This window comes from Aspergillus ambiguus (genome assembly GCF_047715705.1).
Source record: "Aspergillus ambiguus strain CBS 117.58 unplaced genomic scaffold BDV59scaffold_1, whole genome shotgun sequence".
Lineage (NCBI taxonomy): Eukaryota > Fungi > Ascomycota > Eurotiomycetes > Eurotiales > Aspergillaceae > Aspergillus > Aspergillus ambiguus.
In genome coordinates this window covers 1,869,465-1,896,130 of record NW_027395514.1, presented here as the reverse complement: position 1 = coordinate 1,896,130, position 26,666 = coordinate 1,869,465, and the positions used below count along the sequence as shown (strand labels likewise).

The 26,666-nt window shown below is 52.2% G+C and overlaps 11 protein-coding genes across 11 annotated transcripts; 3 read left to right on the top strand and 8 right to left on the bottom strand.

Moving 5' to 3' along the window:
• Positions 1-133: 133 nt before the first annotated feature.
• On the top strand, positions 134-465 carry BDV59DRAFT_197675 (40S ribosomal protein eS30; the record flags this gene model as incomplete). The annotated part of the gene is made up of 2 exons (XM_073692983.1): positions 134-319; positions 442-465. The coding sequence occupies 2 exons, from the start codon at positions 134-136 to the stop codon at positions 463-465; spliced, it is 210 nt and encodes a 69-aa protein (XP_073553571.1).
• Positions 466-1,263: 798 nt separating this feature from the next.
• On the bottom strand, positions 1,264-1,914 carry gup1 (glucosamine 6-phosphate N-acetyltransferase; the record flags this gene model as incomplete). The annotated part of the gene is made up of 2 exons (XM_073692982.1): positions 1,264-1,353; positions 1,426-1,914. The coding sequence occupies 2 exons, from the start codon at positions 1,912-1,914 to the stop codon at positions 1,264-1,266; spliced, it is 579 nt and encodes a 192-aa protein (XP_073553570.1).
• A 452-nt stretch (positions 1,915-2,366) lies between these two features.
• On the bottom strand, positions 2,367-4,657 carry BDV59DRAFT_167564 (class II fumarate hydratase). The gene is made up of 6 exons (XM_073687930.1): positions 4,623-4,657; positions 4,266-4,511; positions 4,072-4,154; positions 3,906-4,021; positions 2,833-3,850; positions 2,367-2,777 (listed from the first exon to the last, which is right to left on the bottom strand). The coding sequence occupies exons 2-6, from the start codon at positions 4,503-4,505 to the stop codon at positions 2,591-2,593; spliced, it is 1,644 nt and encodes a 547-aa protein (XP_073553569.1). The 5' UTR covers positions 4,506-4,511; positions 4,623-4,657; the 3' UTR covers positions 2,367-2,590.
• Positions 4,658-4,863: 206 nt separating this feature from the next.
• On the bottom strand, positions 4,864-6,085 carry BDV59DRAFT_207034 (alpha/beta hydrolase; the record flags this gene model as incomplete). The annotated part of the gene is made up of 3 exons (XM_073694915.1): positions 4,864-5,112; positions 5,178-5,495; positions 5,552-6,085. 3 exons carry the CDS (start codon positions 6,083-6,085, stop codon positions 4,864-4,866), a joined length of 1,101 nt encoding a protein of 366 aa, XP_073553568.1.
• A 1,043-nt stretch (positions 6,086-7,128) lies between these two features.
• Positions 7,129-8,488, top strand: BDV59DRAFT_190411 (putative aspartate transaminase; the record flags this gene model as incomplete). Its single annotated transcript, XM_073691748.1, has 3 exons — positions 7,129-8,208; positions 8,263-8,368; positions 8,418-8,488. The coding sequence occupies 3 exons, from the start codon at positions 7,129-7,131 to the stop codon at positions 8,486-8,488; spliced, it is 1,257 nt and encodes a 418-aa protein (XP_073553567.1).
• Positions 8,489-8,623: 135 nt separating this feature from the next.
• On the bottom strand, positions 8,624-10,347 carry BDV59DRAFT_167559 (putative chitin biosynthesis protein (Chs5)). The gene is made up of 2 exons (XM_073687929.1): positions 10,097-10,347; positions 8,624-10,033 (listed from the first exon to the last, which is right to left on the bottom strand). The coding sequence occupies exons 1-2, from the start codon at positions 10,166-10,168 to the stop codon at positions 8,849-8,851; spliced, it is 1,257 nt and encodes a 418-aa protein (XP_073553566.1). The 5' UTR covers positions 10,169-10,347; the 3' UTR covers positions 8,624-8,848.
• Positions 10,348-10,425: 78 nt separating this feature from the next.
• Positions 10,426-11,238, bottom strand: BDV59DRAFT_167558 (uncharacterized protein). Its single transcript, XM_073687928.1, has one exon. The coding sequence runs from the start codon at positions 10,971-10,973 to the stop codon at positions 10,488-10,490; it is 486 nt and encodes a 161-aa protein (XP_073553565.1). The 5' UTR covers positions 10,974-11,238; the 3' UTR covers positions 10,426-10,487.
• A 94-nt stretch (positions 11,239-11,332) lies between these two features.
• BDV59DRAFT_167556 (translation initiation complex factor eIF1A) lies at positions 11,333-12,686 on the top strand. Its single transcript, XM_073687927.1, has one exon. The coding sequence runs from the start codon at positions 11,778-11,780 to the stop codon at positions 12,105-12,107; it is 330 nt and encodes a 109-aa protein (XP_073553564.1). The 5' UTR covers positions 11,333-11,777; the 3' UTR covers positions 12,108-12,686.
• Positions 12,687-16,056, bottom strand: BDV59DRAFT_167554 (ssDNA endodeoxyribonuclease RAD1). Its single transcript, XM_073687926.1, has 8 exons — positions 15,994-16,056; positions 15,760-15,937; positions 15,619-15,706; positions 15,499-15,569; positions 15,392-15,443; positions 14,867-15,343; positions 13,723-14,815; positions 12,687-13,664 (listed from the first exon to the last, which is right to left on the bottom strand). Exons 1-8 carry the CDS (start codon positions 16,039-16,041, stop codon positions 12,738-12,740), a joined length of 2,934 nt encoding a protein of 977 aa, XP_073553563.1. The 5' UTR covers positions 16,042-16,056; the 3' UTR covers positions 12,687-12,737.
• A 231-nt stretch (positions 16,057-16,287) lies between these two features.
• Positions 16,288-18,368, bottom strand: trm44 (tRNA (uracil) methyltransferase). The gene has a single exon (XM_073687925.1). The coding sequence runs from the start codon at positions 18,278-18,280 to the stop codon at positions 16,346-16,348; it is 1,935 nt and encodes a 644-aa protein (XP_073553562.1). The 5' UTR covers positions 18,281-18,368; the 3' UTR covers positions 16,288-16,345.
• Positions 18,369-18,573: 205 nt separating this feature from the next.
• BDV59DRAFT_207023 (benzoate 4-monooxygenase cytochrome P450) lies at positions 18,574-22,523 on the bottom strand (the record flags this gene model as incomplete). Its single annotated transcript, XM_073694914.1, has 8 exons — positions 18,574-18,697; positions 18,747-19,426; positions 19,476-19,970; positions 20,029-20,280; positions 20,818-21,150; positions 21,206-21,494; positions 21,555-22,099; positions 22,146-22,523. 8 exons carry the CDS (start codon positions 22,521-22,523, stop codon positions 18,574-18,576), a joined length of 3,096 nt encoding a protein of 1,031 aa, XP_073553561.1.
• Positions 22,524-26,666: the final 4,143 nt, after the last annotated feature.

Genomic DNA, 26,666 nt, shown 5'->3' with positions numbered 1-26,666 from the left:
CTGAGCCGGGCTGGATATTTCCCCTACGACGTTGAGCCCGCCACCATCGACGACGCACCGTTTGCTTCACCTGACGAACAACAACGAGGAATGAATATCTGGACGGCCGGTGGTGTTCGTCGATGGCGCCGATATGGGGAAATATCCGGGATGGCTTTTGTTTGATGGGTATAAGAACGCAGATGCTGATGAGGTTCTTCCCCCCCGTCAACAGGTCGAGAAGCAAGAGAAGCCCAAGCAGCCCAAGGGCCGTGCCCTCAAGCGCGTCAAGTACACCCGCCGTTTCGTCAACGTGACCATGACCGGTGGCAAGCGCAAGGTACGTCTAGGTTGAATGGTGTCGGAGATGGTCCGGCACGGCACTCGCGGGTGTCGTGAGCAGGATATCTCGGCGATTTGCATGGTCTCGGGCTAGGACCCAGGCTGACGGAGGACTCCCAGATGAACCCCAACCCCGGCAACTAAACGCGAGATATTTTCCGACGATAGAATGGGAAAATAGGTGATGAGAGAAAGGGGTTACGATACCACGACGACAAGCCAAACGAAAGATCATCATCGTCAGCGTTTCCTGTACCGGGCGTTTCACCGACGTCCGGTATGGTGGCTCCACGGGGGAAAAGAAAAGAAAAGGATTCTATCTGAACCGACGGGGATATCCGAAAGGAGAAGACTTGAAGTTGGTTGGAAAAGGTCGTTAACGGGGTTTTCATGAAACTAGCTAATGGGCTTGCACAACATCAATATCAAATGGGAAATTCTTGTTGGAAATAAACACGAAGGTGTCTCTGTCTCTGTACTGGTTTTCCGTCTACCATATGCTGTCTGACGCCCCGAATGCTTTGTTTTTTGCTCCCGGGCGATGAGTTGTTTCTGTCTTGTGTCGGCGTACAGGACTCCGGAGCTCTTGTTCTGAGAACCTGGGAGTTTGAATCGATTCTGATTAATGCATGCCGTTCTCGTAGTCGGCAGTCATTCCCACTCCGTAGGTCCCCCCCTGTCTTTCCAGACAAATCTCGTATGTTGCTTACTACCTAGGTACAAGAGTATCACCCACAGGTGGGCTCTATTAAAGATACAGAATACAGGGTAACCTTCTCTAAAGTCCAGTCACTTGGTCAGCGTAGCGTCGATCCGCCAGTCGCATCCGAAAGTGCCATAAACGATGCGTGCGCTCCCCGAAAGAAACCAAATCCCAAGCCGAGTACAAACGCCTATACAAAGTAACAGATATGTGCGACGACAGTAACGTATACGCCAAGTCTAGTAATAATGGGCCATTTCCAGACCAGCCCGCTTAAATCCACACTTCAGGTAGAAGCCTTCGTTAACCTCGGAGCAATCCAGGATGGTCTACAGACACACGGACGGTCAGCTCAGACTGAAACGAAATCAATCCCCTGGGGATAGAACGGGAAGACAAACCTTGTAGCAACCGACGTGCTCGGCCACATAGTCCAGCGCCTGGATGATGCGCAAACCCAGTTTCTTCCCCTGTTGCCCCTTTTCGACGGCAATGTCCTCGATGTGACCGACCAGACCGAGCGAATGGATGAACTTGCGCTCGACGATCAGACTGCCCGTGCCGACAATGCGACCCTCGCCATCACAGATCACCAGGAGATAATACTCGTCGTTGCGGGCGGAGATCCAGTCATAGCGCTGGTTCCACTGTTCCTCGGAGATGTCGCCGACGGTGGTCAGCACGCGCAGGACGTCCAGGTACCCGCGGTTGAAATCCGAACGGCGAATGGGACGGATTGAGTAGTCTTGAGGCAGGGCGGCCAGCACCTCAGGGGAGATCAGGGAGGAGGAGAATAGAGGGGCGTCACTGTCGGCGTGGTGGTTGTTCATGGGGACGGCTTTGGATACGGGGACGGGGGTCGTCGCGCTGGAGACGTCGGCGTTGGTCATATTTTTGGGGTGAATCTCAACAGTCAGGCTTCAGCTCAGAGCTGGGTTATGGTTGAGCAATCAGTTGTTGTTCGAGTAGTTCGAGGGGGTAGTGGGGTGTTTGCGACTGCTGAGATACAGGGATCGCGGGGTCAATCTCAAACGACAATTGCTACCGGATAGATAGGAGGGCTGTGAGAGAAGGAGAAAAGAGCGAGGACTGAACGGGGTGTGAACGAAAGACTGGGTTGGATATTGGGGGGGGGGGGGTTGTTGAAGGCGAAGAAGAGCGGGACGAATTTCAAGGATAAACATCGGATGGAAGCAGCCCCGTTCGGGTCCAAATCTGAGACACCCACAAATATTTATAGCTCCCCGTTCCCTGGGTGGCTTGCGTCCAAGCGAGTAGATTTTGCCCTCTAGAATCCAGGAACGTTAATCGATACGGTATTGATTGATATTTTGAAGCTATTGTGTTTTTTGCCTTTCCCTTTTTCTTTGATTTTGGTGGGAAGCGCTAAATATAGCATGCAAGATCGCCGCTCTACACGACGATCCGGAGTTTGGGGCTGATGGAATGAACCAGTCATCATTTCTAATGATAAGCGTAGAAGAAAATTTATTTAGTATACATAGATAATGGTCGCTTCTCTTCGCTATACTCCAATGCCCTCTCGGTCATACTGACTGCACCCCTCTATTTCTTCTCCTTGGGGGCCAGCATGAGCTCGGGGCGGACGTACTTGTCGAAGTCCTCCTCGCTCAGGGCCTTGAGCTCCATGGCGCTCTGCTTGAGGGTGAGGTTCTTCTTGTGGGCGTTCTTGGCCACCTTGGAGGCCATGTCGTAGCCGATAACGGGGTTGAGGCAGGTGACGAGCATCAGACTAAATCGGGTCATGTTAACTATCACTCCTTTCGATCGATGGAAAAAATACATACCTCTCGTGGAGCAGAGTGTCGATTCTCTGCTCGTTGGCATCAAGACCGTGCACCAGGTTGGTCTCGAAGCTGTTCATGCCATCGGCAAGAATGCGCACGCTGTGGAGGAGGTTGCGAATCATCGAAGGCTTGAACACGTTCAGCTCGAACTGACCGCTCATGCCGCCGACGGTCGCGGCAACGTGGTTACCCATGACCTGGGAGCAGATCATGGTGAGGGACTCGCACTGGGTGGGGTTGACCTTGCCAGGCATGATGGAGGAACCGGGCTCGTTCTCGGGGAGGACAAGTTCGCCCAGACCGCAGCGAGGACCGGATCCGAGGAAACGGATATCCTGGGCGATCTTGAAGAGGGAGCAGGCAAGGGTGTTGAGGGCACCAGAGGCCTCGACGATGGAGTCGTGGGCAGCGAGGACCTCGAACTTGTTGGGGGCGGTCTTGAACTCGGTGCCAGTCATCTTGGTGACCTCAGCCGCGATGGCCTCGTCGAAGCCTTTGAAGGTGTTCAGGCCGGTACCGACAGCGGTACCACCCTGAGCGAGGTAGCGGAGGTGGGGGATGGTGGACTCGACCCGCTCGATGTTGCGGTCCAGCTGGGCGACGTAGCCGGAGAACTCCTGGCCCAGGGTGAGGGGAGTGGCATCCTGCAGATGGGTGCGGCCGATCTTGATGATCTTCTCGAACTTCTCGACCTTCACCTGGAGAGCGTTGCGCAGGCTACGGAGGGCGGGGAGGAGAGTGTTCTCGAGCTCCACGACGGCAGCAATGTGCATGGCCGTGGGGAAGGAATCGTTGGACGAAGCCGACATGTTGACGTGGTCGTTGGGGTGGACGGGCTTCTTGGTGCCCATGGTGCCGCCGAGGATCTCAATGGCACGGTTGGAGATGACCTCGTTGGAGTTCATGTTGGACTGGGTACCGGAGCCGGTCTGCCAGACCACAAGAGGGAAGTGGTCCATGAGCTTACCCTCGGCGACCTCAGCGGCGGCCTGCTTAATGGCCTCACCGATCTTGGGGTCTGAGAGAGGTTAGGGGAGGATGGCTAGACGGTTCGATGGGGGGGAGTTACTCACCAAGTCCGAACTTCATGTTCACCGTGGCGGCGGCACCCTTCAGGATACCAAAGGCCTTGATGACAGGCTCGGGCATGCGGTCCTGGGGCTGGTTGATGTTGAAGTTGCCCAGGGAGCTACTCGTCTATCAGTATAGTTGCTCTCGATCGAGTTCGGGGGAGCTTACCGCTGGGTCTGAGCGCCCCAGTACTTGTCGGCGGGGACCTGGATCTCACCAAAGGCATCGGTTTCGGTACGCGAGGCAGAAGACTGGGAGAGTCAGCATTCCGAGTTCGGGGGCACAGAAAGGACCACCAGACAGGGTCCCGAGAACAGATCCAGAGGGCACAATTCTCGGTCACCCACATGCAAAAGACGTACCATTCTGACGGTGGTGCTGAAGGTTCTCTGGCTGGAAACGGAGGAAAGAGACTGGAAGCGGGGGAATTGATGAAGGGATCGGGTATTGGAGCTCAGAGCCCGTCGGCAAGTGAACGAAGCGGGGGAGCGGGCAGCGAGGGCGATGGCAGGCCGAGCAACTGCGGGGGATTTGGAGGCCGCATGTGTCAGGGAGGCCATGGAGCGCACCGCGGCTCGGGAGGAGGTGGCAGAGGACAACATTGTGGACTGGAGGAGAGTTAGCAACGGGCCAGGCATAACCATAGGACGGGAATTGATCAACCGGGGGACATCCCGAGTCAATCGAGAGTCACCCAGTTCAATTACGGACGTACATACCAGCAGGATGGGAGAATCTGGGGAATCAACTGGAGCAGGTCGTTCAGGGAAAAAAGAGTTATTTAACTGCTGCTGCCGTTTCCGACTTCGCCTGCCGAAATCTCCCGGCCCGGTATCGCTCGTACCAAACTTACCGCCGGACACTTGCGGATAGGGGACGGGTATTGTGTATTGTATGGTAAGCATTCTCGTCGGATAAACCATGATCCTCTATCCTTTACTACCTGTATACTTCATACTTCTACAACTCCCTCAGCCGCCCAACCACCATCCGGTTATGTTCCTCTCCTCCCTTCAGGATCCCATCCAGATGCACAAACGTATGCGGTGCTCCTGCCATCCGCTTCTGCTCCACCTGGCATCCCGCCTCCTTTAGTTTCGCCGCATACGCCTCCCCTTCGTCGCGCAGAGGATCCATTTCTGCGGTAAACACCAACGCCGGTGCCAACCCCTGGAAGTTGCGCGCAAGGATTGGGGAGATCTTCCAGTCCTATGGGTATCCCACCGTGTCAGCGTGTTATCCCGAGGGTTACAGCATCTCCGCTGATCACCTACCTCCTCCGATCTCGCAGGTCGCGGCACGCCCAGAAAGTGTCGATGGAAATAGGCCATCCGTGCTGCTGGAAGTGCCGCCGTGAACTCCATTTCGCGATACGACTCGTACGGGCAGTTCTCCCGGTCGAATTCGCCATCCGGAGTGAACACACTATGCAGATCGCAGACGGGGACCGCCAGGACCTGCAGTCCCAGCGGAATGTTGGCATTGCGGCAGAGGTGGGCGACCACGGCAGAGAGATGACCTCCTGCAGAGGCACCACCGACGGCCATTCGATTCGGGTCAATATGGAACTCGGCCGCCTTTTGTGAGCGGATCTGCACTCCGATCAGCAACCGACGTACCCCGGACGAGGAACCCGCAGAACACTCACCCAGTTGAAGGCCGTCCAGCAATCATCTACCGGGATTGGAAACTTGTTCTCGGGCGCCAGCCGATAGTCCACGTCGAAGGCGACCAAGCCCCCGTCCAAGTCGTGGACCAGTCGTTTGCAGAAGTCATGGTCGGTCGACAAGTCTCCAAACACCCATCCTCCGCCGTGGAAGTTGACATAGGCGGCTCTCTTCTTCGGCAGACCCTGGTCATCCCGGACGAGCGCCGGCTCAAAGATGCGGATTTTGATCTCGCCTCCCTTCACGGGACATTTCTGCTCGGTGATGCGGAAGACATCGGGGCCCACGCGACGACCGTAGGCCGTGAGAAACTTGGCTGGGTTCTTCCGGAACTCTTCGATGGGCACCTCGTGGGTGTGTAGACGACCGGCATTGTACTTGTTGTAGTGTTCCACGTAGTCGGGGTCGAATCGAGGCAGCAGCTCCGGGGGGATGCTGTTATGTAGGGGTTGGATGATCACCTTGGGCCGCTGGTTATGCAGGTTCTCATCGCCGGAGGGATTTTGGACGGTCATATTGTATTCGTGGTGGTAGTAGTAGTAGTAGTAGTAGTAGTAGTAGTAGTAGTAGTAGTATTACCTAGTAGGGAGGAGTATGGTGAACAGTCGGCACAGCGGCACAAGATAAGTTGATACCGGCAACATCTCCAACTCTCCAACTCGTCGGCCGTTCCGATTCCCCTCTTCAACCCCTCTTCTTCTCCCAGGTGGTGATCGCGCCAGGTCGAGTTGGGTCTACGCGGTAGGATGATGTTCTGTTGTCTGTGAACGACACCGATACAGCCCGAAATATATCTCTCCTCGACCCTCCTCGATTCTCCTCCATCCATCTGAATCGCCACCACCTCGCCCACAGCCTGGCATTAAAGCCCACTATGATCATCTACAGCATATACTTCTCAAGACCGACAGCATTTCCTTCTTGCGGGGTCGATCTATCCCGAAATACTCCAAAAGACACGGAGGATCCTTCCAGCGAGGAGCAACGTCATCCTATCAGTTTCTCCCAAGAGACCCAAAGATTGCCAAACGGACTAGCTTCGATTGATCTACCATCGGCATTCCTCCTGGCTAGGGATGAGAATCTCGCACACCACACGGATTATCTCCATAACAACATTGCCATTATCCGGGACTGATTCATGGATCGACCCACACTGCACTACCAGGAACCTGCGCGAAGCGGGCTTTTCCGTCGGTGAACTCAATGGTTCGCGGAGGCGACGATGGCAAAAGTGAAAAAAGTACTAAAAAAGGACCGCTCAGGCGATATCGGGGTTCATCAATCCACTCTCGCCGGACGCTCGACCTGCAAGACTGAGATCCCGATCTACCCAGCTGCCGTGTGCTCCACTGCGTCTTCGATTCCTTCCCCGGCATTTCTCTCGCCCCTCCTGATTTTGCCGACCTGTTGTGTGTGATACAGACATAATTGACATATCTTACGCTGGTTGTACCGCATTCCATCCCCTCCTGATATCCCCTCCTGATATCCCCCCTGATATCTCAATTGACACCTCTCCTCTTCCTTCCTTTCGATCCTTACGAACAAAACCATCATGACCGTCCTTAGCACCTTGGCTCCCGTCCCCGCGGACGAGATCTTCGCCCTGAACCGCGCATATGCCAACGACGACTTCCCGCAGAAGGTCAGTCTGGGAGTGGGCGTCTACCGCACCGACGATGGCAAGCCGTGGCCGCTGCCGGTCGTGCGCGAGGCCGAGAACCGCCTCCACGACGAGGACAACCTCTTCCGCCACGAATACACCGCCATTGAGGGTGACGTCGCCTTCCTCGAGCTGGCTCGGGACCTCATGTTCGGCTTCGACGCCTCGAACCCCACGCCCCAGCTGACGCAGACACAGGCCCGCATCGGGTCGGTGCAGACCGTCGCCGGTACGGGTGCCAACCATCTGGGCGCGCTGTTCCTGGCGCACCACATGAAGCCCAAGCACATCTGGCTCTCCAACCCGTCGTGGGCCAACCATCTGACTATCTGGGAGCTGGCCGGCGTCGCCCGCAAGACCTACCCGTACTACAACGCCGCCGCGCGCGCCTTTGACTTTTCCGGCATGATGGCCACGCTGGAGGAGGACGCCCAGGAGGGCGACGCCATCCTGCTGCACGCCTGCGCGCACAACCCTACCGGCCTGGACCCCACGCCCGACCAGTGGAAGGCCATCGCCGACCTGTGCGAGCGCAAGAAGCTCTTCCCCTTCTTCGACAGCGCCTACCAGGGCTTCGCCTCCGGTTCCGCCGACGAGGACGCCTGGGCCGTGCGCTACTTCCTCACCCACAAGCCCAACATGGAGATGTGTGTCGCCCAGAGCTTCTCCAAGAACTTCGGCCTGTACGGCCAGCGCGTCGGCGCCTTCCACTACGTGCTCAACGACGGCGCCCAGGACCTCCGTGACACCGTTGTCAACAACCTCTGCCACCTCATCCGCGGCGAGTTCTCCATGGGCCCCGTCGCCGGCTGCAGCATCGTCAAGAAGGTGCTCACCGACCCCGAGCTCACCGCCCAGTGGCATGAGGACCTCAAGGTGATGAGCTCGCGCATCAAGTCCATGCGTAAGGCCCTGTATGACGAGCTGGTTCGTCTTGAGACTCCGGGTTCGTGGAAGCACATCGTCGAGCAGGTACGTTTTATCTTCCCTTGGCTTCTTCGGATATTTTCTCTGACACCTACATAGAACGGCATGTTCTCCTACACCGGCCTCACCCCGGCACAGGTGTACGCTCTGAAGGAGAAGTACCACATCTACCTCCTCAAGTCGGGTCGCGCCTCGATCAGCGGTCGTAAGTCCACCCGCCTTTCTTTCTTTCTTCCCGGAGGGGAACCTAACAGACGCAGTGAGCAAGAAGAACGTCGCCTACGTGGCGCAGGCCATTAACGATGTTGTGCGCAACGTCAACTAAACGAGTAACGAGAGACGAAAGGATAAAAAAGAAAAAGGCGAGCAAAAAAAAAATTGACGAGAATTCAGCACTGCATGGGACTTGCATTTCGGTTGTCTTTAGTTTACTAGTATTGAATACACAAGTTCACGGTGGCTTTACCAGCTGGAATCATGCGGCATTAAACTACCTACTGTACAGATAGTCGCACAAAAGAAATAGTAGTATAAAAGGAAGAAAGAAGAAGAAGAAGAAGAAGCAGAAGACTCAGAAAGGAAGAGTACAGCCAGATCCGCTCCCACCCGGAAGGACTCATTCGCTACCATAGATCATCAGACTCCGAGGCGTTCGACATGGAAAGGTAAATCAACGTGGGATCATTCAAAGGGGCACCTCGTTAAAGTCCCCCTCACCCTCCTTGGCCTTGGCCTTCTTCGTCTCACTACCCGACGAATCGTCGTCCTTCTCGTCCGGCTTGTCCACCGCGTCCGTACTGTCCGCACCGTTCTTCTCCGCCGGCACCTCCGCGTCCGCCTTGGACTCGGACTCCCCGTTCTGCTCGACATGGCCGTTGGACTCGGACTCGGGCTCCGCCGGCGTCTCGCTTGCATCCTTGGGCGGCGGCGGGGGCGGCGACTGGTCGTCCTCGTCGGATTCGAGCTCGCGCTCCTCGGCGGTGGGCTGGCCGCTCGTTCCGGCGCCGGGGAACGGAGTCACGGGGGGCTCGGCGGGCGGCTGAGACAGGGACTGGCTGGCGCCGTCGGCGGAGGGCTTGGGCTGGGAGCTGGGACGGGGCGCGGAGGAGGTGGCGGAGGAGGTGGTGCGCTGGTGGTGGGAGGAGGAGCCGTGGATGGGACCGAGCTGGCGGGCCTTGGGGTCGGCGTTGAGGTAGTAGCCGCGGACGCTGACGATGGTGCCCTCGGACTCGCAGGCGTCAACCCACTCGGGGACGACGACGGGGATGTTCATCTCGACGGCCTTCTCCCACAGGGGGCCGCGGCCCTCGGAGCAGACGAAGTGGGTGGTGTCGATGCGGACGGAGTCGATGAGGCGGCCGCCGATGCGGTCGAGGGCGGCGGCGAGGGCGTCCTTCTGCTGGGGCGGGAGCACGCCCGGTGTGACGGTGATGCCGGACAGGTCGGTCATCTTGTGGGTGCGGCAGGTCAACTTCTCAGACTGGTAGGTGCCGGCGGTGGTGCGGAGCACCAGGTGGAAGGTGTACTCGGTGTGGATGGCGAGGCCGCTGATCTTGGTGCTGCGCGTCTCGAGGGGGCGCGGTATCGACCCGGCCTTGGAGCCATTGCGGTACAGCGAGAGCGACTTGACCGAGGCCGTGGCCAGGTCAATCGGGTCCCATTCGAGCACGAGGGACGTCTGCGTGGCGTTGCGGAGCCGGAGCACCGGCGGTGTGGGCGTCTTGACGCCGTACGTGTTGAGGATGCGTTTCTGGAGCGTCTGGAAGGCGGTTGCGCTGGCCGCTTCGGCCGCCTGGTTGCGCGCTACTGTGATATCGACAATGCTGCCGGAGGTGATGTTGCTAGGGAGAAGGACGGAGGGGAATTCGATCTGTCGCCCGGAGGGGTTTAGTATATCTGGCGCATGCTGGAGGACGGAGGGCAGCAGACTTACGAGCCGGTTGTCTTGGGTCAAGAGCACGGCGACGCCAGCGTCAACCTTGCCGACAGTCAAGGAGACCAACATGGTGGATGAAGAGAAGACAAGGGCGCTTTCACAGGCGCATATAATATCAGCGAGGGAGCGTAAAGCGGAGACGAGTGGCGAGGTGAAAGTGGTGAGTGATGGAGAGGTGGTGGTGATTGAGTTGTTGTTGCTGGCGGATCGCCAACTGCCAAGGGGAAAAGGACTGGGCCGCGTGTTATGCGCTCCACAGAGGACAGATGACAGAGTACTGCGTAGAGGTTCACCCGATTTCTACTGCATATGTATAGTCAATATGTGATTATATTCGTCGAAATAATATTCTAAATTTGGGTATTCTACATGTTATATTAAAGTCCGGTTATGATTTGTCCCCCTTGCGGTGGCTCGCGGCGTATCTCTTTTCTACCAAACTATCCAGCAGACTATGCATGTCCGACTGAATCACAGAGTAACTCTCCAAGATACTCTGCGGATGCACAACTATCTCCAGGGATCCTGTGAGATTGCCCTCGTTCCCCTCGGGCATGTCCCCGGTTGTATGGCTTCCTGACTCCAGCGGTAGCCGTCTCCCTTCCGCGTCAAACCCACGGTCTTGGAGAGCCTGTCGAAACGCTATCTTGGCTCTGCGCGCACTCCATGATCGGACCACCCGCTTGTACTGTTGGATCTGTTTCACTGACACACGCCACCACAGCGAGTCTCGATCCCGGCTGGCGTAGAGATGGTGGATCTTGGGCCGGATGGGATGGATATGGGACCCTAGATAGCGGGCCGCAACGGGAGGAATGACATGTTTCTGGACGTATCGCAGAGTGAATTGCTTGGTCGAGGCGATTATCTTCATCTCAGGAAGATAGACGAGAGGAGGACGATGATCGGAGGGTTGCTGACATGGGCACTGGGATTCAGCGACTCATGGTTCAGGTCGACACGCCACTGGCTAGGAGATGGCTGCCAGCCAATACACTGGAGGCGATACCTGCACTTGAAGAAGACGCTCGAATGGACTGACTACTGTGCCTGAACAGAACCAACTTGAGATGGTTTTCTGCCGCCGACGAGAACAACAGCCCCCGGGCGGTGACCCTGCAGGACTGGTGATTGGTGAACCCCTGTGGCGAGCCTAAGGCTGCCCTCAGGCCGCCACGCCACCGTGACTTCCCCCACTATTTTCTCTGATCCGATATATGAAATTGCTTCCCGCCTTCTTCTCTCCTCCTTCCCCCCACTCCCTCTCTTCTCTCCCATCCTCTTCCCATCGGTTCCTCATCGACTGGGTCTGCCCTGTGAAAGAGATTTTTTACCTGGGTAGTGACATTCCGCCATGCCCAAGAACAAGGGAAAGGTAAGTTTCTGACTGTTCTCCTTCTGTCTGCCCAAGAACACAAAGAATCCTCGTCTTCACCTCTGGTGTCGATGGTCGTCCCGTACTGTTTCCAGATGATACCACTCGGCGTCTGAGGTACAGACGACTGTGAACACCATGCCTGGGTGGCTCAAACTGCATCATCCCCCATCAAACCGGACGAAACTAACAACTGGGCAATAGGGCGGTAAGAACCGTCGTCGTGGAAAGAACGAAAACGACAACGAGAAGCGTGAACTCGTGTTCAAGGAGGAAGGCCAGGAGTATGCGCAGGTCGTGAAGATGCTTGGTAACGGCCGTCTCGAGGCCCTGTGCTTCGACGGCGAGAAGCGTCTCGCCCACATCCGTGGAAAGCTGCGCAAGAAGGTCTGGATCAACCAGGGTGATATCATCCTTCTCTCGCTGCGTGACTACCAGGACGAAAAGGGCGACGTGATCATGAAGTACACCGCCGATGAGGCCAGAAGTCTCAAGGCCTACGGCGAGCTGCCCGAGCACGCCAAGATCAACGAAACCGACACCTACGGTCACGAGGGTTTCGAGGACAACGTCGAGTTCGACGAAGACCGCGAGAGCGAAGACGAGAAGGAGATCAACGTCGACGACCTCTAACTTTCCTCCCCCAACTATCCCTCCTATGGCCATTCAGCCCCTGGCGACCGGGAATTCTTCGCCAATCTACTTTCTTCCATCTTCTTTTCGGGAAGTCCACCAGGCTGCCTTTCCTGCGTTTCGGAAAGGGTGTTTGGCGGATTCGGGATCGTGGTGTGACACTGCTGCGATCCGTTTCCTGGAATGTCGATGAGGGAGAATTTCAGGGCTGCAGTGCACCCTCTTCCTCCTTCACGCTCCTGACAGAGGGGGTTCGACTATCGCTACACGGTACTGCGCCCACGCTAGGGTATGAATGATCGGCAGGGAAACCCAACAGGATGGAATTGGACTAGGCGGGTCGGTACCTGGAATGATCTCTTTGGCTCATGCGAGGAATAGTTCCAGGGACGCCGCACAGAATTGTTGCGATCAGCATCTATCGTCTCATGACACCAGCTGTGTGCTGTGTTGTCATGTGGGCAGTTCTTTCGTCTGCTCCCTTCTTGCCTGTTGCTTTTTTTCGTTGCTTTTTCTTCTCAAAAACTTGATGATAGATTTATGAAAGGCCACGAGAATCAAAATTCGTTAAACCTAATTATCTTTGTCGTATCTATGTACGGAGTAGTCATCACATTATATCCCATGCCTCTATCGCGTCTCAGCATCGAACACACTTTTCCGAAAGAAACCCACAATCTTCCGCGCCGTCTCCTTTCCTACTAACGGATCCAGCTGTTCAACCTCCATATTGGCTATCTCGCTGATATTGCCTGTCTCAACAACAAGCCGATCAAGCACAGCCGGTGTCACACCCGGAATAGCACGGAGCATGTCCTGCGGGAGAGGGTTGAACGCACGATGCTCGATCCCTGCGGCGGCCATGATGTTCCCCTCGCCTGGAGACGCCCCGATATCGATGTCCAGCCCGATCTGCACAGCTCGGAGAGGATCAGGCTCAGGATTGTTCTTCTTGAGCTCGGCAAAGATCTCTGCTGTTTGATAAGGGGAAGACGACCAGATGATCTTCAGACGAGGGAACGTCAATGTGAGAAGGACCAGTAAGTGCTGCGCAGACTTCGGACTGGACGGGTTCACCAGCGAGCTGCTAGCGGATGTGGTCGCGGCACCGGACGACGAAAACCCAAACTCCGCCAAGGATGTTGTCCCCGGGTTCGATGCCGACGCGAATGCGTCGAAGGTAAAGGACTTGTTTTGATCAAATTCAATCAGTAGAAGCGGGTCCTTGTAATGCTGGAGCATCGTTTCCGCTTGGTTATAGAGACGGCCGTTTCGGAGAGAGGAGATCAAATCGCGGACAGATTTGCGCTCCACACAGATATCTGGCGTGAGGATGTAGTCGCCCACTGTCAGCTGACACGGGACAATGATCATGTTGTTGCCGTGGAGGAGGGACGGAAGGGCGCTTCGAAACTCGCGGACATCGACCACAACTCGGGGAGGAGATGCTGTGGCAGCCAGTCGGCCGCCTCCGGCAATACGGGTGTTCACAGTTCGAAGGAACTGTTCTTCGGGGTCGACGGCGCTCTTATCATGCGTGATCGTGACCGCCATATTCTGGTTAAGAGCGAGGGTTAGGATCTATTGAAATAATGCGCGACGGGATGAAACTTACCCCCTTCTCTTTGATGAGCTTTGTGAACGAGTCTTTCTCACGCCGTACAGCGCTAAGATAGCGTTGTTCTTCGACGGACCCGCTGTAGTACATGAAGTATACGCGCACATTCCTCCCAACATGAGAGCTGCGGTATACCTCGACTCGCCGGATAAAGGCCGGCTCCGGCTCGTACATGATGATGTACCGCGGCCGCACTTCTTCCAGTATATGCTCGTCCATGTCACCGTCATAAGGGTGCACCATCACAAGATCATCCATATCGTACAGTTCATAAAAGTCTTCTATATCATCTAGATCGTCGATGATGATGTCCGCCTTTTGTGCCTCTTCAATCTCTGTAGGCTGAAGTTCGTCCAATAGCCCGACCACCTGATCTGGGAGCTCGACATCCGTCTGCACGCTGGCATTCGGGACTCGACCTGATGCCGACGAAGGAGCCCCTCCCCCTCGGACGCGGCGTCGTTTGTTCGGAGGTGCTCTTGCCTGCTGATTTAGCGGGGCGGGTGAATTTGAGCCTCTCCCAGGTTGACTGTCGCTAGTGGGAGGTGCGGCGGAGAGGTTTTTGTTGACGTTTGACAAAGAGGTCTTCCAGTCAAGATATTCCCGTAGTCGTCGGCGTAGCATAACCTCTGCGGAGGCTTTACTTTTAGCGCCTTCCGTGATATCGCTATTGTGACTTTCATCAAGTCTAGTGTGCATCGTCCCCAAGTATTCGCGGAGCTGCCGGCAGGTCCGTTGATCAGCACACATGATCAGCACGGTGCTATTCGACTCATCAACGTTGCTTGGGTTGAGGTACGCGTCCGTCTCGATCTCTTCGAGCACTTCGGCGAGTACTTCCCACTTTGGCTGCTCCTCCAGGACGGGTTGTAGAGTAGTAGGCAACGACGTTAATGAGGAGCGAGATACGTCGTTGCTGATTTTCCCTTGATATGCCCTTGACTTTGCCGTTTGGAAAAGAATGTGAGCTGCGTCGAGGAAAAGCCAAGGGGAGTAATTGTGTCTTGTTGATCCGGGTGGCGGGGAATGTGCCGTTACGATAGTGTCAAGATATTTGACAAAGGAGACGGCGTCATATGTAAGCAAGGCGCTAGGATCTGTTAGACTCATTGATGAGTGTCATTGGACGGCAGATACTCACTGGAGGATTGCCCGAAGGTCAGACAAATCACTGACGATCTGTTTTGTCTTGAAGCTGAGACGGTGCCACATAGGCTCGAGCTGCCGCCGAATTGAGATATCGAAGCTTCTGTGTAGCGCGCTATCAAGAGTCCAGTCCTCCATATCGAGCCCTGTGTTCGCCTTCTTCAACTCTCCGATGCAGATTTCCACGCACTCGAGAACGGCGTTCTGGATTTCTCGCATTTTGTCACTCATCGGGACTTCCAGCTCGATCACTTCTGCTTTTCGGCGGCCCTCGAGGGATTCCGCTACTGTTACGTGGAACCGTGGCCATAGGGACGCCTTGCGAAGGAAGAGATTCCGTAGGAAATTGGCCAAGGGGGCGAATCCTGTGGTGAATGGCTCTGGAGAGTCGGAGAAGGCCTTGAGAAAGCCGCGTTTATTCTCCTGTCGATAGACGCGAATTATGAAAGATTCGAGCGACGTTGCGACAATCCTATCTTGTTTAGCAAATTGCTCTCGCGGATAGAGCGCGGAGACGTACTTATCGGCATGGAGCACGATCATCCCTGTGATCTTCTGAGGATCGAGGAGTCCTAGAGTATCGTTCAGTACCCAGAAGAAATTGAGGATCTCGTATCGCAGACTAACTTGAAAGAAGGTCTACAACGAGGATTCTGGATGTCACACTCAGAATACCTCCCTCAGCATAAATCTTTTCCCTGGAAATCATTAGCACTGGTAGGCCACCCGACGCTTTCCGGCACATACCGCGTGGAAACCGTAGCCCTGTCTGTATTTATCACCTTCAGACCTCTCGCTAGAGGTGTTTTGCTGATGATGCAGCGTTCCGCCAGGGCTATGGAAACTTAATATGAGGCTCCGTATATTGTTGACAAGAAGCATGCTTACCTTCTCCAATCCACTCATTCTCTCGATCGTCGGCCCCCACGACCAGGACGAGGTTGTTTCCAGCTGCATCATAGAAATGCAGCAGATTCGTTACCAGACGGAGCAGCCCCAGGCCGCGCGCCAGAATTACTAGCTCATCCTCCGAGCGGAGTTCGGTGAAGATGTCCTGCTGGTATTGCTGTATGCGTCCTGTTAGCGGTCTGTAGACGGATAATGGATAAACAAGACACTAACCAGCGGCAGGGACAGCTTCACCGGGACATTTGTACGTTCCGGCGGCATGAGGAGCCTCTTGATGCGACAACATGGAGCTGATTCATTCGTCGCGGATCGCGAAGAGGAGCATGCGGTCATGTGATATGACGTAATGAGCGGCTGTATGATCCAAGAGCACTTTATCTCGACCTACGCAGGACAGGACAGAAATAACAGTGGAAAGCGGTATTCGGATGACCTAGAAGGGTCATTCATATTCTTTGTAGCACTTACTGCCTGGAATCTTGAAAGACATACATGTAATATGTCAAAGGGGTATCTTATTCTGTCTATCAATGAACTACTAAATATGAGGATTTTGGTATCCCAATCAATGGCCGTTTCCTTTCCCTTTACCTGACTTGAGATGCAAGCATTTAGCCCGTTCGGTCCAGATTCTCGCTGCAACCGAGACACCACCTTCCCGAAGGCATTCGCGATGCACCACCTCCATGATCCCGTTAACAACAGCCTCGCCATCTACCTCTGCGATGTCAAGCACATCAGACCCCTCGAGCTTCTTCCGCCATATATCTGTTGCAGCTCTTCGTCCTCCAATAACTCCCATATTTCGTGTGCTAGGAATGCGAAGTATTGTTTTCTCTACCTCGCACCCAATCTCCTCACTGATACTCATTGTTTTGGCCGTGAGTGCACCGTACATGGATTTATAAAACACAGTTTCAGACTGTTCATCCTTTTTGTCCTTCCGTAGAGCTTTGAGGTCACCAGACGCAGGTTGTGGGTTCTGCTCGACTTCAGCCGTACCCGCTGTATCATTCGCATCTGTCGAACGTTGTGCTTTCGGAGGAGGATAACGGTACCTAGCCCCCGACAGCGAGTGTGAGCAGCACGGAATAGCGATGAACGGCGAGGGAGACTCGGGGTGTGCCTGCGCGGCCATCAAAGGTGTCCACGGCGTGAGTTCGTCGGCGTGATTGGAAATGATGAAAGTATCCTTGGGGAACATGCCAGAGTGGAATCCCACTCCGAGATTGTGCAGCTCACCCTCCAACCCGGAAGCTGTAAGCGCGTCCACGAACGGTTTTGGGATGTAAATTTCCTCCTTCAACCGTGCCTGCACAGTATCGGGAAAGATGCTCCACGTCTTGCGGCGGCGAGCGTCAAAACCCCAGCCCTGGTACCCTTCCATGAGTAGCACGTAAACCAATACTCCGTTTCCGCAGGCCACATCGACGAATCCAGGGAAGTTGCGGTTGCTGTCCCCGGTGTTGTCCTTCTGCTCATCGGCTGGCACGACACCGTACATGTTCCTCCAGAGCTCAATGAGGAATGCGGTGATAGATAGGTCCTCAAAGACGTGTTTGCTGGGATCTGTGTTCTCGACCCACCTCTTACAGAGATCCGATGCGTATTTGAGCTTGAGCCGGAGATAGGTGTTTTGAACTAGATGTCGCGGGACTATATTGTCCTTGTTTGGATTGTAGTCTTCTTCTTGCTTATCCTCAGATAGGTACGTGGTACGTGCCAGACGGATTTGGTTATTGAGCAATATGTGCAGGGTGCGCTCCAGGCGGGTTGGGACCGGCTCTCCGGGGTAGAGCACGAAATGGAGAGACAGGGTGCCAGCACTCGTTTTCTCGTCAGATGAGATTTGATGCTCGTGTTTGTACTCGTAGAGATAAGCTAACGCCTGTAACATCGGATGGTAGTACGGGATATCCTCTTTCGACTTAATGTGTGGAGAGTAGACGAGAAGATCTCGCCTGAGCGAAATCTCTGTAGGCTTTCCATCGGTAAAAGCGTCACCATTTTCACCAGAGACTGGTGCAATTTTGACTTCTTCATAGAAATGGCAGGTCTGCTCAATCGGGCGATCCAACTTGGGGTTCCTCGGAATCAACCGCCTCACGACCGTCCGCGTTAACGTAAAGCCGCTGATATCTCGCGCAGGAAGGGGTTCCACTAAGCCTGTAGTATTGAGAGCTTCAACAAGATCGCTATTTCCTGTCTGTACGAATGTCTGTTCCTTCTGTTGGGGAGTCTTCAAGAGCCCGAGGCTATCGTGAAGGATGTCGGCCCGGTACAAATGACTAGAGTTAACGTTGATGTTTCCTAAAAGAAACAGGTTCAAGGCATGCATCACCTCAGGCACATGCGGTAGGCCGGGTTCAGTCAGATCCTTTGACGTGACCCATTCCTCTTGCTCGGTGATGATAGCAGTCGAAGCCTCTATCGTATCGGCCAGTGGTTTTCCTGAGAGGAGGGCCACGTTGCGTGGGTTTTTGTTTCTGGCGTTGCCCATAGCTAGTCTATGTATATGCCTTGGTCTGTAGCTCGAGTGACAGCATGTTCATAAGTGGAGGTTGATTATGAGGGTCGGGACAAAAAAGCCTCGATTGTATATCCATCTTTTTTTCCGGTTTCAGTGGAGTCGGCTAGCGGGGTGCAGCACCCAACTTGGCCCCGACGCCGCCAGCCCGTTCGGGAATAGCGCTTCCTATCTCTGATTGGTCCGACGAAACTAAATCGGTTGAAGCATTTGATCGAGACAGACAGATATCATCAGACGAAAATTCCCCTGAGGTCTAATTATGTCTACCGCCATTTTTGACCCTTCCAATGCAGCAAAACCGTCGGAATAGCACTTGCAACCACGATCAGAGCAACTACAATCCCGGTACTTCCCAGAAATCCCACATGTTCTAGCATTTGCGGAAACCTTAAAGCACTGTCAGTATAGGAGCACTCTTAGGAGAAGAAATTCGTACCAGAAAGGTCCGATAAACCCCCAAGTCTGCCGCACCAATGTAATGAACACTCCGACACCTGCAGCCTCTGATCGGTAACAATCAACAGAGTAGGTGATGTATACTGTGGTGACAATTTGGTTCCCGACAGCCCCGATGGTGGCCCCAACTAGTGGAGATATATTCCACCGCGATGAAGCGTGATCTAGCTGGACGAGGAAAATCACCACACCGACGACCGTCAATATAATCCCGATATACCCTATCCAGAGCCTTGACTCCGGCCCAACGGGCCGTTGTGTTTTCTTCTGCCGGTACAGCATCCAGCGGTCAGATATAGATCCCCCGACCTGCTCGCCAATTAAAGAACCAATTATTAGTGACAAAAATTGCAGTCCAACCTGCTGCGAGTCAAGATGAAACATCTCTGGGAATACTTGTGGGATTTCGATAGAGATCAGGATACTTCCAAAGAGGAAAACCATTGAGTATGCGGCGGCAGGGATCATGACGCAGGGTCGAGTCGCCATAGTAAAGGGCCGGATGAAGTCCCATGTGTTTAATGGGGTCGGATCGATGCGTTGTACGGAAAATAATTGTTGGCGTATGGTCGAGGAAGTAGCTTGATTGGCAGGATTCCCACGCACGTATAGCGACTCTCGGCCGAAGATCAAATATATGAGAAATTGGACTCCATTCGTCTGCAGTTATTAGCACTTCCTCTTGTTCCTGGCAAGCATAAATACTGACAATAGCCAATATCCAATAGATCCACCGATAACCCACTCGACTCGCAACAAATCCAAAAATCAAGGGCGCCAGCGGCACGCCTAGAGTCACCATGACAGCCCACACGCCCATACATCTTGCGCGATCCTTTTTGAAGAACGTCTCAGCAACAACAGCACTACCGATTGCACCTGCTGGACTGATGAAAAAGCCGGTGATAGCTCGGCATAGTCCCATGGTTGCGTATGATGGGCTTTTGGCGCAGCCCACATTACCAACCAAACTACAGAGCAGCGAAAGGAGGAATACGGGACGTCGACCGTATCGATTGGACAATGGCATCCAGAAGAGAGGCGCACCTCCAAGAATAGCAATGACCAGGGATGTTAGGTAGCTTGCTCTCTGCACACTGACGTCTAGATCCTCGGCTATCTCCACGAAGGCGGACTGGATCGAGGCCGCTGTGAAGGTCGCCATCATAGCGTGGAACGCGACCAAAGCTAGATTGATGACTTTCTATTGCAGATGGTGAGCGATGATCTTTTTTTATTCCGTTTTGGTATGAGATGCATACCTTCCATGTTTTCCAGTTATACGGGTCAGCATCGGTCATCTCGGGGATAGGATCCAATTCTGCTGTTCCATGTCTCCGTATTAAATATTGGCGGTGGTTTTCCGTGAGGGTAGATGAATCAATCGGATTTTTGTTTTCGTTATGGGACTGACTAAAGGCTTCCAAGTCACGGGCTTCTCTTCGTATGATGGTATGGCCCATGGCTGCGGCATTGTTTTCGACATGTTGGGCCTCTGGTTTTCCCATCTCGGCCTATTAAATAGAGGTGATACCTGGTTTACCTCAATTCATGGAATTAATCTGATAGTTTTTTATTCATAAATTCACAATCCCTTTAAATAGTATGAGAAGAATTACAAATTCATCCGGAAAGTACCCCGGATGTCACTAACAATGTAGTATGGCGTTTCCCCGCAAGTCACTGCCGATCTCGCGTATACAGCGGCAAGCGGCAAGCGTATCCCCGATTCGCCCTGCCTCTGGGTAATGATGTGCGACTCATTGAAAACCAGCATATATAGTCCTCAGTGACTGTAAGCTGATGGAAGGGTCGTTATTGATATCCACAACGATCATAAAACTCTGTCCAGACATCTAGGTATCAAACAAAGTAATAGCAATTAAGACTTACAAATAGGTCAAGCTTTGTACCAATGAATACACACTTGTCCGAATTTCAAGTCTCACGGGCTACGAAGAATCCATATAGTTGTTTGAGTGTTAATTTATTCAAAGGGTCCCCAAGCTCCCGGTGGCTCAATACTTCAACAATTCTGTGTGCTACGGCACGCGAGGATGTGCTTTTACCAATAGAGGCCCCTTCAAGTCGCTGATTCCAACACTAATCAATTCCGGAATATCCCCGGTGCTTGTGCATGTCTCCTGGCCCTCAGCAAGCTCGAAAGTGAACTCTCTCAATAAAGTACTCATCAGCTTATAGATATTCGACATCGCAATTGTCTTCCCGATACATTGGCGTCCACCCAAGCCGAAATGCATCAGTAGGCGCGCCTTCGCAGCAGTCTGAGGGCTATCCCAGCGGTAAGGCTTGAAGAGTTGGTGATCGTGGCCCCATACATCAGGGTTATGGTGGAACGCATGGTTGCAGACAGCAATTGAAGTCTTCAAAATGTTTGTATGTTAGTCTTAGAAGCATAAATTTATCAAGCTTACTTACCCCGTTAGGTATATGTTGCCCATTGATAATCACACCCTTCGGATTCATTACTCTTCGAGCTAAGGGCATCGTAAAGACTGGTGTTATACGAAAATTCTCTCTTATACAGTTGCGCAGAAAGGGCAACGTAGTCTCTGCGGCAGTTACGGAATAGGCTGCCTCCCCAGCTGCGAGAGAGGGAAGGTTGGTATCAATTTCTCTCACACATTCTTCCATGTATTCAGGATTATGGAGCAGGTGATAGAAAAGAAGGGTAGTTGTGGCACTCGTCGTGTGGGTTCCTGCAATGCTGCGCTATCCTTAGAACTGGCGTGGTGGTGCATGTATGTAGTGACCAGAAGAAACTTACATAAATCCAAATGCCTCCGTCTCAAGGTCCGTCTGAGTAAGGTGTTCACCTGTATCGGGATGTTTAGCCAAGATTAGATTCGTTAGAATGTCTTTTCTCTTCGCGGTTTTGGCATCTTTTTCTCCAAAGTCCTTCAATCTCCGCTGAACGCACATTGATGCCAGATCCGCACAGGCCTTTCGACCCGCAAAGAGTTTCTGAAGACCGTGGTGGGGAACAAGAGGAAGAAATCTTTTCAGCGTTGTCGTCATAGCGGGCCAGGCACCAGTAACGGCGGCGAGAAGACTATGTTCGATGACTGGAGGGACTCGGGCCTCCTCGTCCGTCTCCTGCACTCCAAAGGATTGGCTGAAAGCCAGTTCTCCAAGGACATCAATCACGTAATAGTGAAGAGCTTTCTTGAGATCAAAGACCGTGTCGTCAGAGCTATACTCTTTGATCTTGTCCCGTAAGATCCGGATATTTATATCCAAGTATTGCTCCATTTCTTTCACATAGCTCATCGAAAAGCCATGGGACATATGGCGTCTTCGAATAGAGTGTTGCTGGTAATGCTTAGAAAGCCTCTCGCTGTGTAAGGGTCAGACTCACCTCTTCGTTTCGCATACCGAATACATTTGGATGAGCCGCCCCATATGCATCATAGAACTCCGTCTTTGGCATTCCTCTTCCACCTTTTTGGTAAATGATTTGGATAGCCGCCTCGTGAGTGATGCTGAGTTTATCCGGCCCGTATCGAACAATTGGACCATATTTAACATGCAGCATCGTTAAAGTGTAAGGTTGCTTGAGTGTCAAGAACTGGTACATCTGCCAGAGGTCGGTTAGACATGCCAGGAATGGGCCAGGATATTTGGCTAGAGGGTGTAGAAATCGCTGGTAAACGATGTAGGCAACAAGAGCAAATGCTAGACATATTCCAGCCCCAGCAATGGGGGTTGCGTTAATAGTCCTTAGGAGGATGGTCATCTCGTTCTGTGATATTCCCTTGACAAGTTCTTTTGTCCATAGTCAACAACTTTTGGCACATGTACATTTTATAAACACCTAGACCTTGCATATTGTCATTAATGCTCATAACCGAGGTCACCTCCCGAACCTCAGCTTCAAAGCAACTGAATAATCGTGACCCATTTCGGATATCGTGACATATCTTAGCACGGTAACCTCCTCATAGCATTGTCCTTCCGGGAAAGCTTCGGCAACGTTCGGGAAGGAGAAACCCGATTCGTCCAGACAGATGGGGAGCATTGGCGGGGCATCTCCGCTTCGTGTGGAGAACAAGGTACGGAGTAGGTCCTTTGCTCTAGTGTCAACGCTGGTAATATTATCTTTTCCGCGAAAACAAGAACGTATCATGTCCAATCAATTGCGCCGTAGGCGACGAACTGAAGTTGCATGCACAGAATGTCGAAAAAGAAAGCTCAAGGTGAATCAGGCAAACATATGCCGGTCGATGATGCAGAATTAACATCCGCCAGTGCGAGGGAACAAGACCGATATGCGCACGTTGTCAGAATATGAGCAGAGAATGCAAGTATCATCAGCCAGCCGAGTCCGAGATTCGAAGGCAAAGAATTAAAAGGCTAGTACCGCAAATGTCCTTTCCGGAGGAGAATAAAACTGATCTAGATGAATCAGAGGACAGCGTGACCTAGTTCGCCCGGTGGAATTATCAGAGAACATATTCTGCGACCCAACAGAAGCACAGGCTCATGGATGCAACATCACCCGCGAGAGCGAGAGACTGGGATTAGAGAGATTTCACCAGTCACGTAATGTCGGATTAAAAACACCCATGTTTAATTCAGCAGAGCTTGGACGAACAGTGGAAGAGGAGATAAGTGTTGACGAGCTCGCAACACTTGCTTTCACAGAGTCGTCTAACAATAATGTGTTTTTTGGTAAGTCCAATTTCTAGTATTGGAGTTGGCTAAACTGATCCGCAGGGCAGGGGCAAGTTCCAATTATGCTATGTTTAGGTGCATTGCGAACATGTTCGCTGAGAGGGCTCTACTACATCTGTCGTTGAACCGCCGTGCACATGAAACTATTGAAGGCTTAAGCAACACAGAGCAAAGTGTTGAGCCCCCGGAATGTGTGCCAGCTCACAGGACGAAACACTTTTCTACGTCTTTGGAAAGTATACATGCGCTTCCATCTAGAGACGAGGCGTTGTGTCTTCTTCATCGCTTTGCAACAACCACTGGTGCGATTCTTCCATATGTCAACCCCAAAGTACTGTCAGAGACCTATCAAAAAGCTGTCCTTGAGAAACCCGCAAGGTTTCAGCGGGCTCTTCTCGCTCTGCTGAACATTGTTTGGGCCCACGCATCTTCGTCCTTGCAGAATCCAGAGGCGGAATTATTCTACAGCCATTCTGCGGGTTTGTTAGACCAAAGAACACTGGAGAGACCCACTTGCGAGCTAGGTGTGTTGCAGGCCTTTGTTTAATGGAGTTTTTCAGCTGACAATATACAGTGCAGGCATTATTGCTAAAGTCTATCTACGAACAGAATCACCAGAGATCTACATTGAGTTATACAACCCACGCAAGTTGTGTCAGAGCCTCGTTGCAAATGGGGCTTCATTCTGCTCCTACTCGAGAGAGCTGGGATCATGAATCTGGGGGACTGCATCACAATATATGGATGGGGGTTTTTAACAATGACAGGTACGGTGAAAATGACGCCAAGTTATTTATCATGCTTCCAAGCGATAGAAGCTCATCATTTTTCAAATCATCAAAGACTCACATCCATGCATTATCTTATCTGTTAGCTAGGAAGAAGAGCTGACTTGAAGTAGGCTCATGGGATTGACCCAAGGCAGACCTTATTTGATTCCTTATTCGATTGAAAAATTCTGCAGGAATAAACTGCTAGACCCGTCCCTGGGAACAGGCTCACTTTATTTATCTCATTTGGCGTTTGTGCTCCTTAATTGCAAAGACAAAACGATATATGCTTACTTTGGGAAAGATCCTCCAATACATTGCTAGATCAAGTGATCGATGCTCTGTACGACAGAAATCTAGATTCAGACCAGACTATTGATGTATACGAAATTGTTAGCAAGCGAAATTATTTATTTCTCCAGCTTGAGAAATGGCGGGACAGTCTCACAGGCTCCGCCGATGTGATATACAGCCAGGAATTATCGCAACAACCAGCGTTCCCCGATGCCCACTGTGCAGCGCAAGTCCTCCTCTCAATACAATACCATCGACTCTTATTAACGATAAATTTTCCTCTAATCGTGAAGCTCCTAGACTTATCTTCAATGGGTCCAATGGGGAAACGCACTCTCAGTTACATCCAGAGTGTTGGCCTTCAAGTCATCCAGAACGACTGGGATACTGTTCGAGAAGTGCGACGGTTAATATCACATGTTTCCAATATTAAGGGCTTTATGGACATCTATGCTACTTGGTATACATGTAACTATACGGGTCTGTGTATACTCAAATAATTTTGTAATATAAATTGCTGACTTTCTTTTCAGTCTTCACTGCAATACTGCACTGCTTAGCGCTCTGTCTCGCTGAAAAAGATAACCATTCATTCTCCCGAATTGAAATAGCCGAAGTTCGGCAGGAGATTGAAGCCTGTCTCCGGTTAATGAGGTCAATCGGAAGGGGGAGCATCGTGAATCACAAAGCAAATTATTGTATTCGGCGATTGCTTATTGTCTTCGATGCTCTTGGTAGGCTAGCGCTTTTTTTAATCGTATTGCATGGGATATGCTCACATATCAGCAGAAAATCATCCCCGAGGAGAGACAGAGTACTCGCTCGATTCTGGAACTACTGATTTCATATTCCAACATATAAATCTGCCGACAGAGGAATTTCTCAACCGATGCAGCCAGTATGAAGACTTAGATCAGGCTCGGCTATTTATGGATATTTTTTCTAGCATCCCATTGTGTGAATAGATGTGGTGTTCTTTTACCCTCATCGCGGAACTAGTATTCTGTTAAATAATCTTTCGTTATAGTCAACGCAACACGCGAATATCAAATCCAAAGAGTAACTACTAAATTACAGCCCGCAGGAATCCTAGCCTTTACACGATTTTGTGGTTTTAATGGTCTGCCTGAACTGTCTTAGGTCATGCTGTGGACGAAACAATGTTATCTTTAACACTCAAAAGGTGCAACATTCACTCCCCCTGCTTTATGAATCCAACATGTCCACATCAAAATGAATGGTCACGGCTTATAGATATTCGACATTGCAATTGCCTCCCCGTATTAAAATTATCACCGTAAACCCATCAAGTGGTACATAAGGTGACAACATATGTGGTAAACGCACAGATCGGTCCCTCCGTTCAGCGTTCTGGGGTCGCCGGCATCTCGTCAAACATGATATTCCAAAGGTCGAAAATCTTAAACATTGCCCATCTGAACCTAGAGCTTTATAGACCACTACTGCATACCTATTCCACTCCTCAACAGAGATTACAAACAATACGCCCAACCACGCTGGTGACCCAATGGCCAAACCAGCAACGCTAATAGCTCAAATAATTCAACCGCGTTGCTTATTCTTAAATCATACCTGCAGATGCCAGGCGTAATAGTAAAATCTCACGGTTTCCTAAGAAGTCACTAGGACTGCCTTAACAACGTCCCATGGTCCTTAAACTACGGCAAAGCATGAATTTTCCATCCGAGAGACTGGTTAGTTGGCATTAAATATCCGGCGCAGTAAAACTCAAAACTTATATTTTGTGAATTAGTAAACTACTGGGAATACGGGCTAACTTAATGATAACCTAGTTAAAGACAAATCCTTGAAGGGATGGCGACTCTTAACTTTCTATACGGCCAATAAGAAAGACTACCCCAAATGACCTCTTCTATTCTAGCTATTTAGAGAAAGCTACATCTAAGTTGAGATGGTGAGCGGACTCCTGAAAGTGCTAGGGTGTTCGTCCTAAGCTATTGTAGTTGGGGTGTTTGGTAGACCACCTAAGGTTGCCACGCGCACGGAAGGATACGCCCCTTGCTCTTTTCCTCATCACTCAGATGGCATTAGTAGACAAACAACATGATATTACGGCGCACATCCTTCCGCTCTATGTGGAGATGCGGGATCGGCCCCTG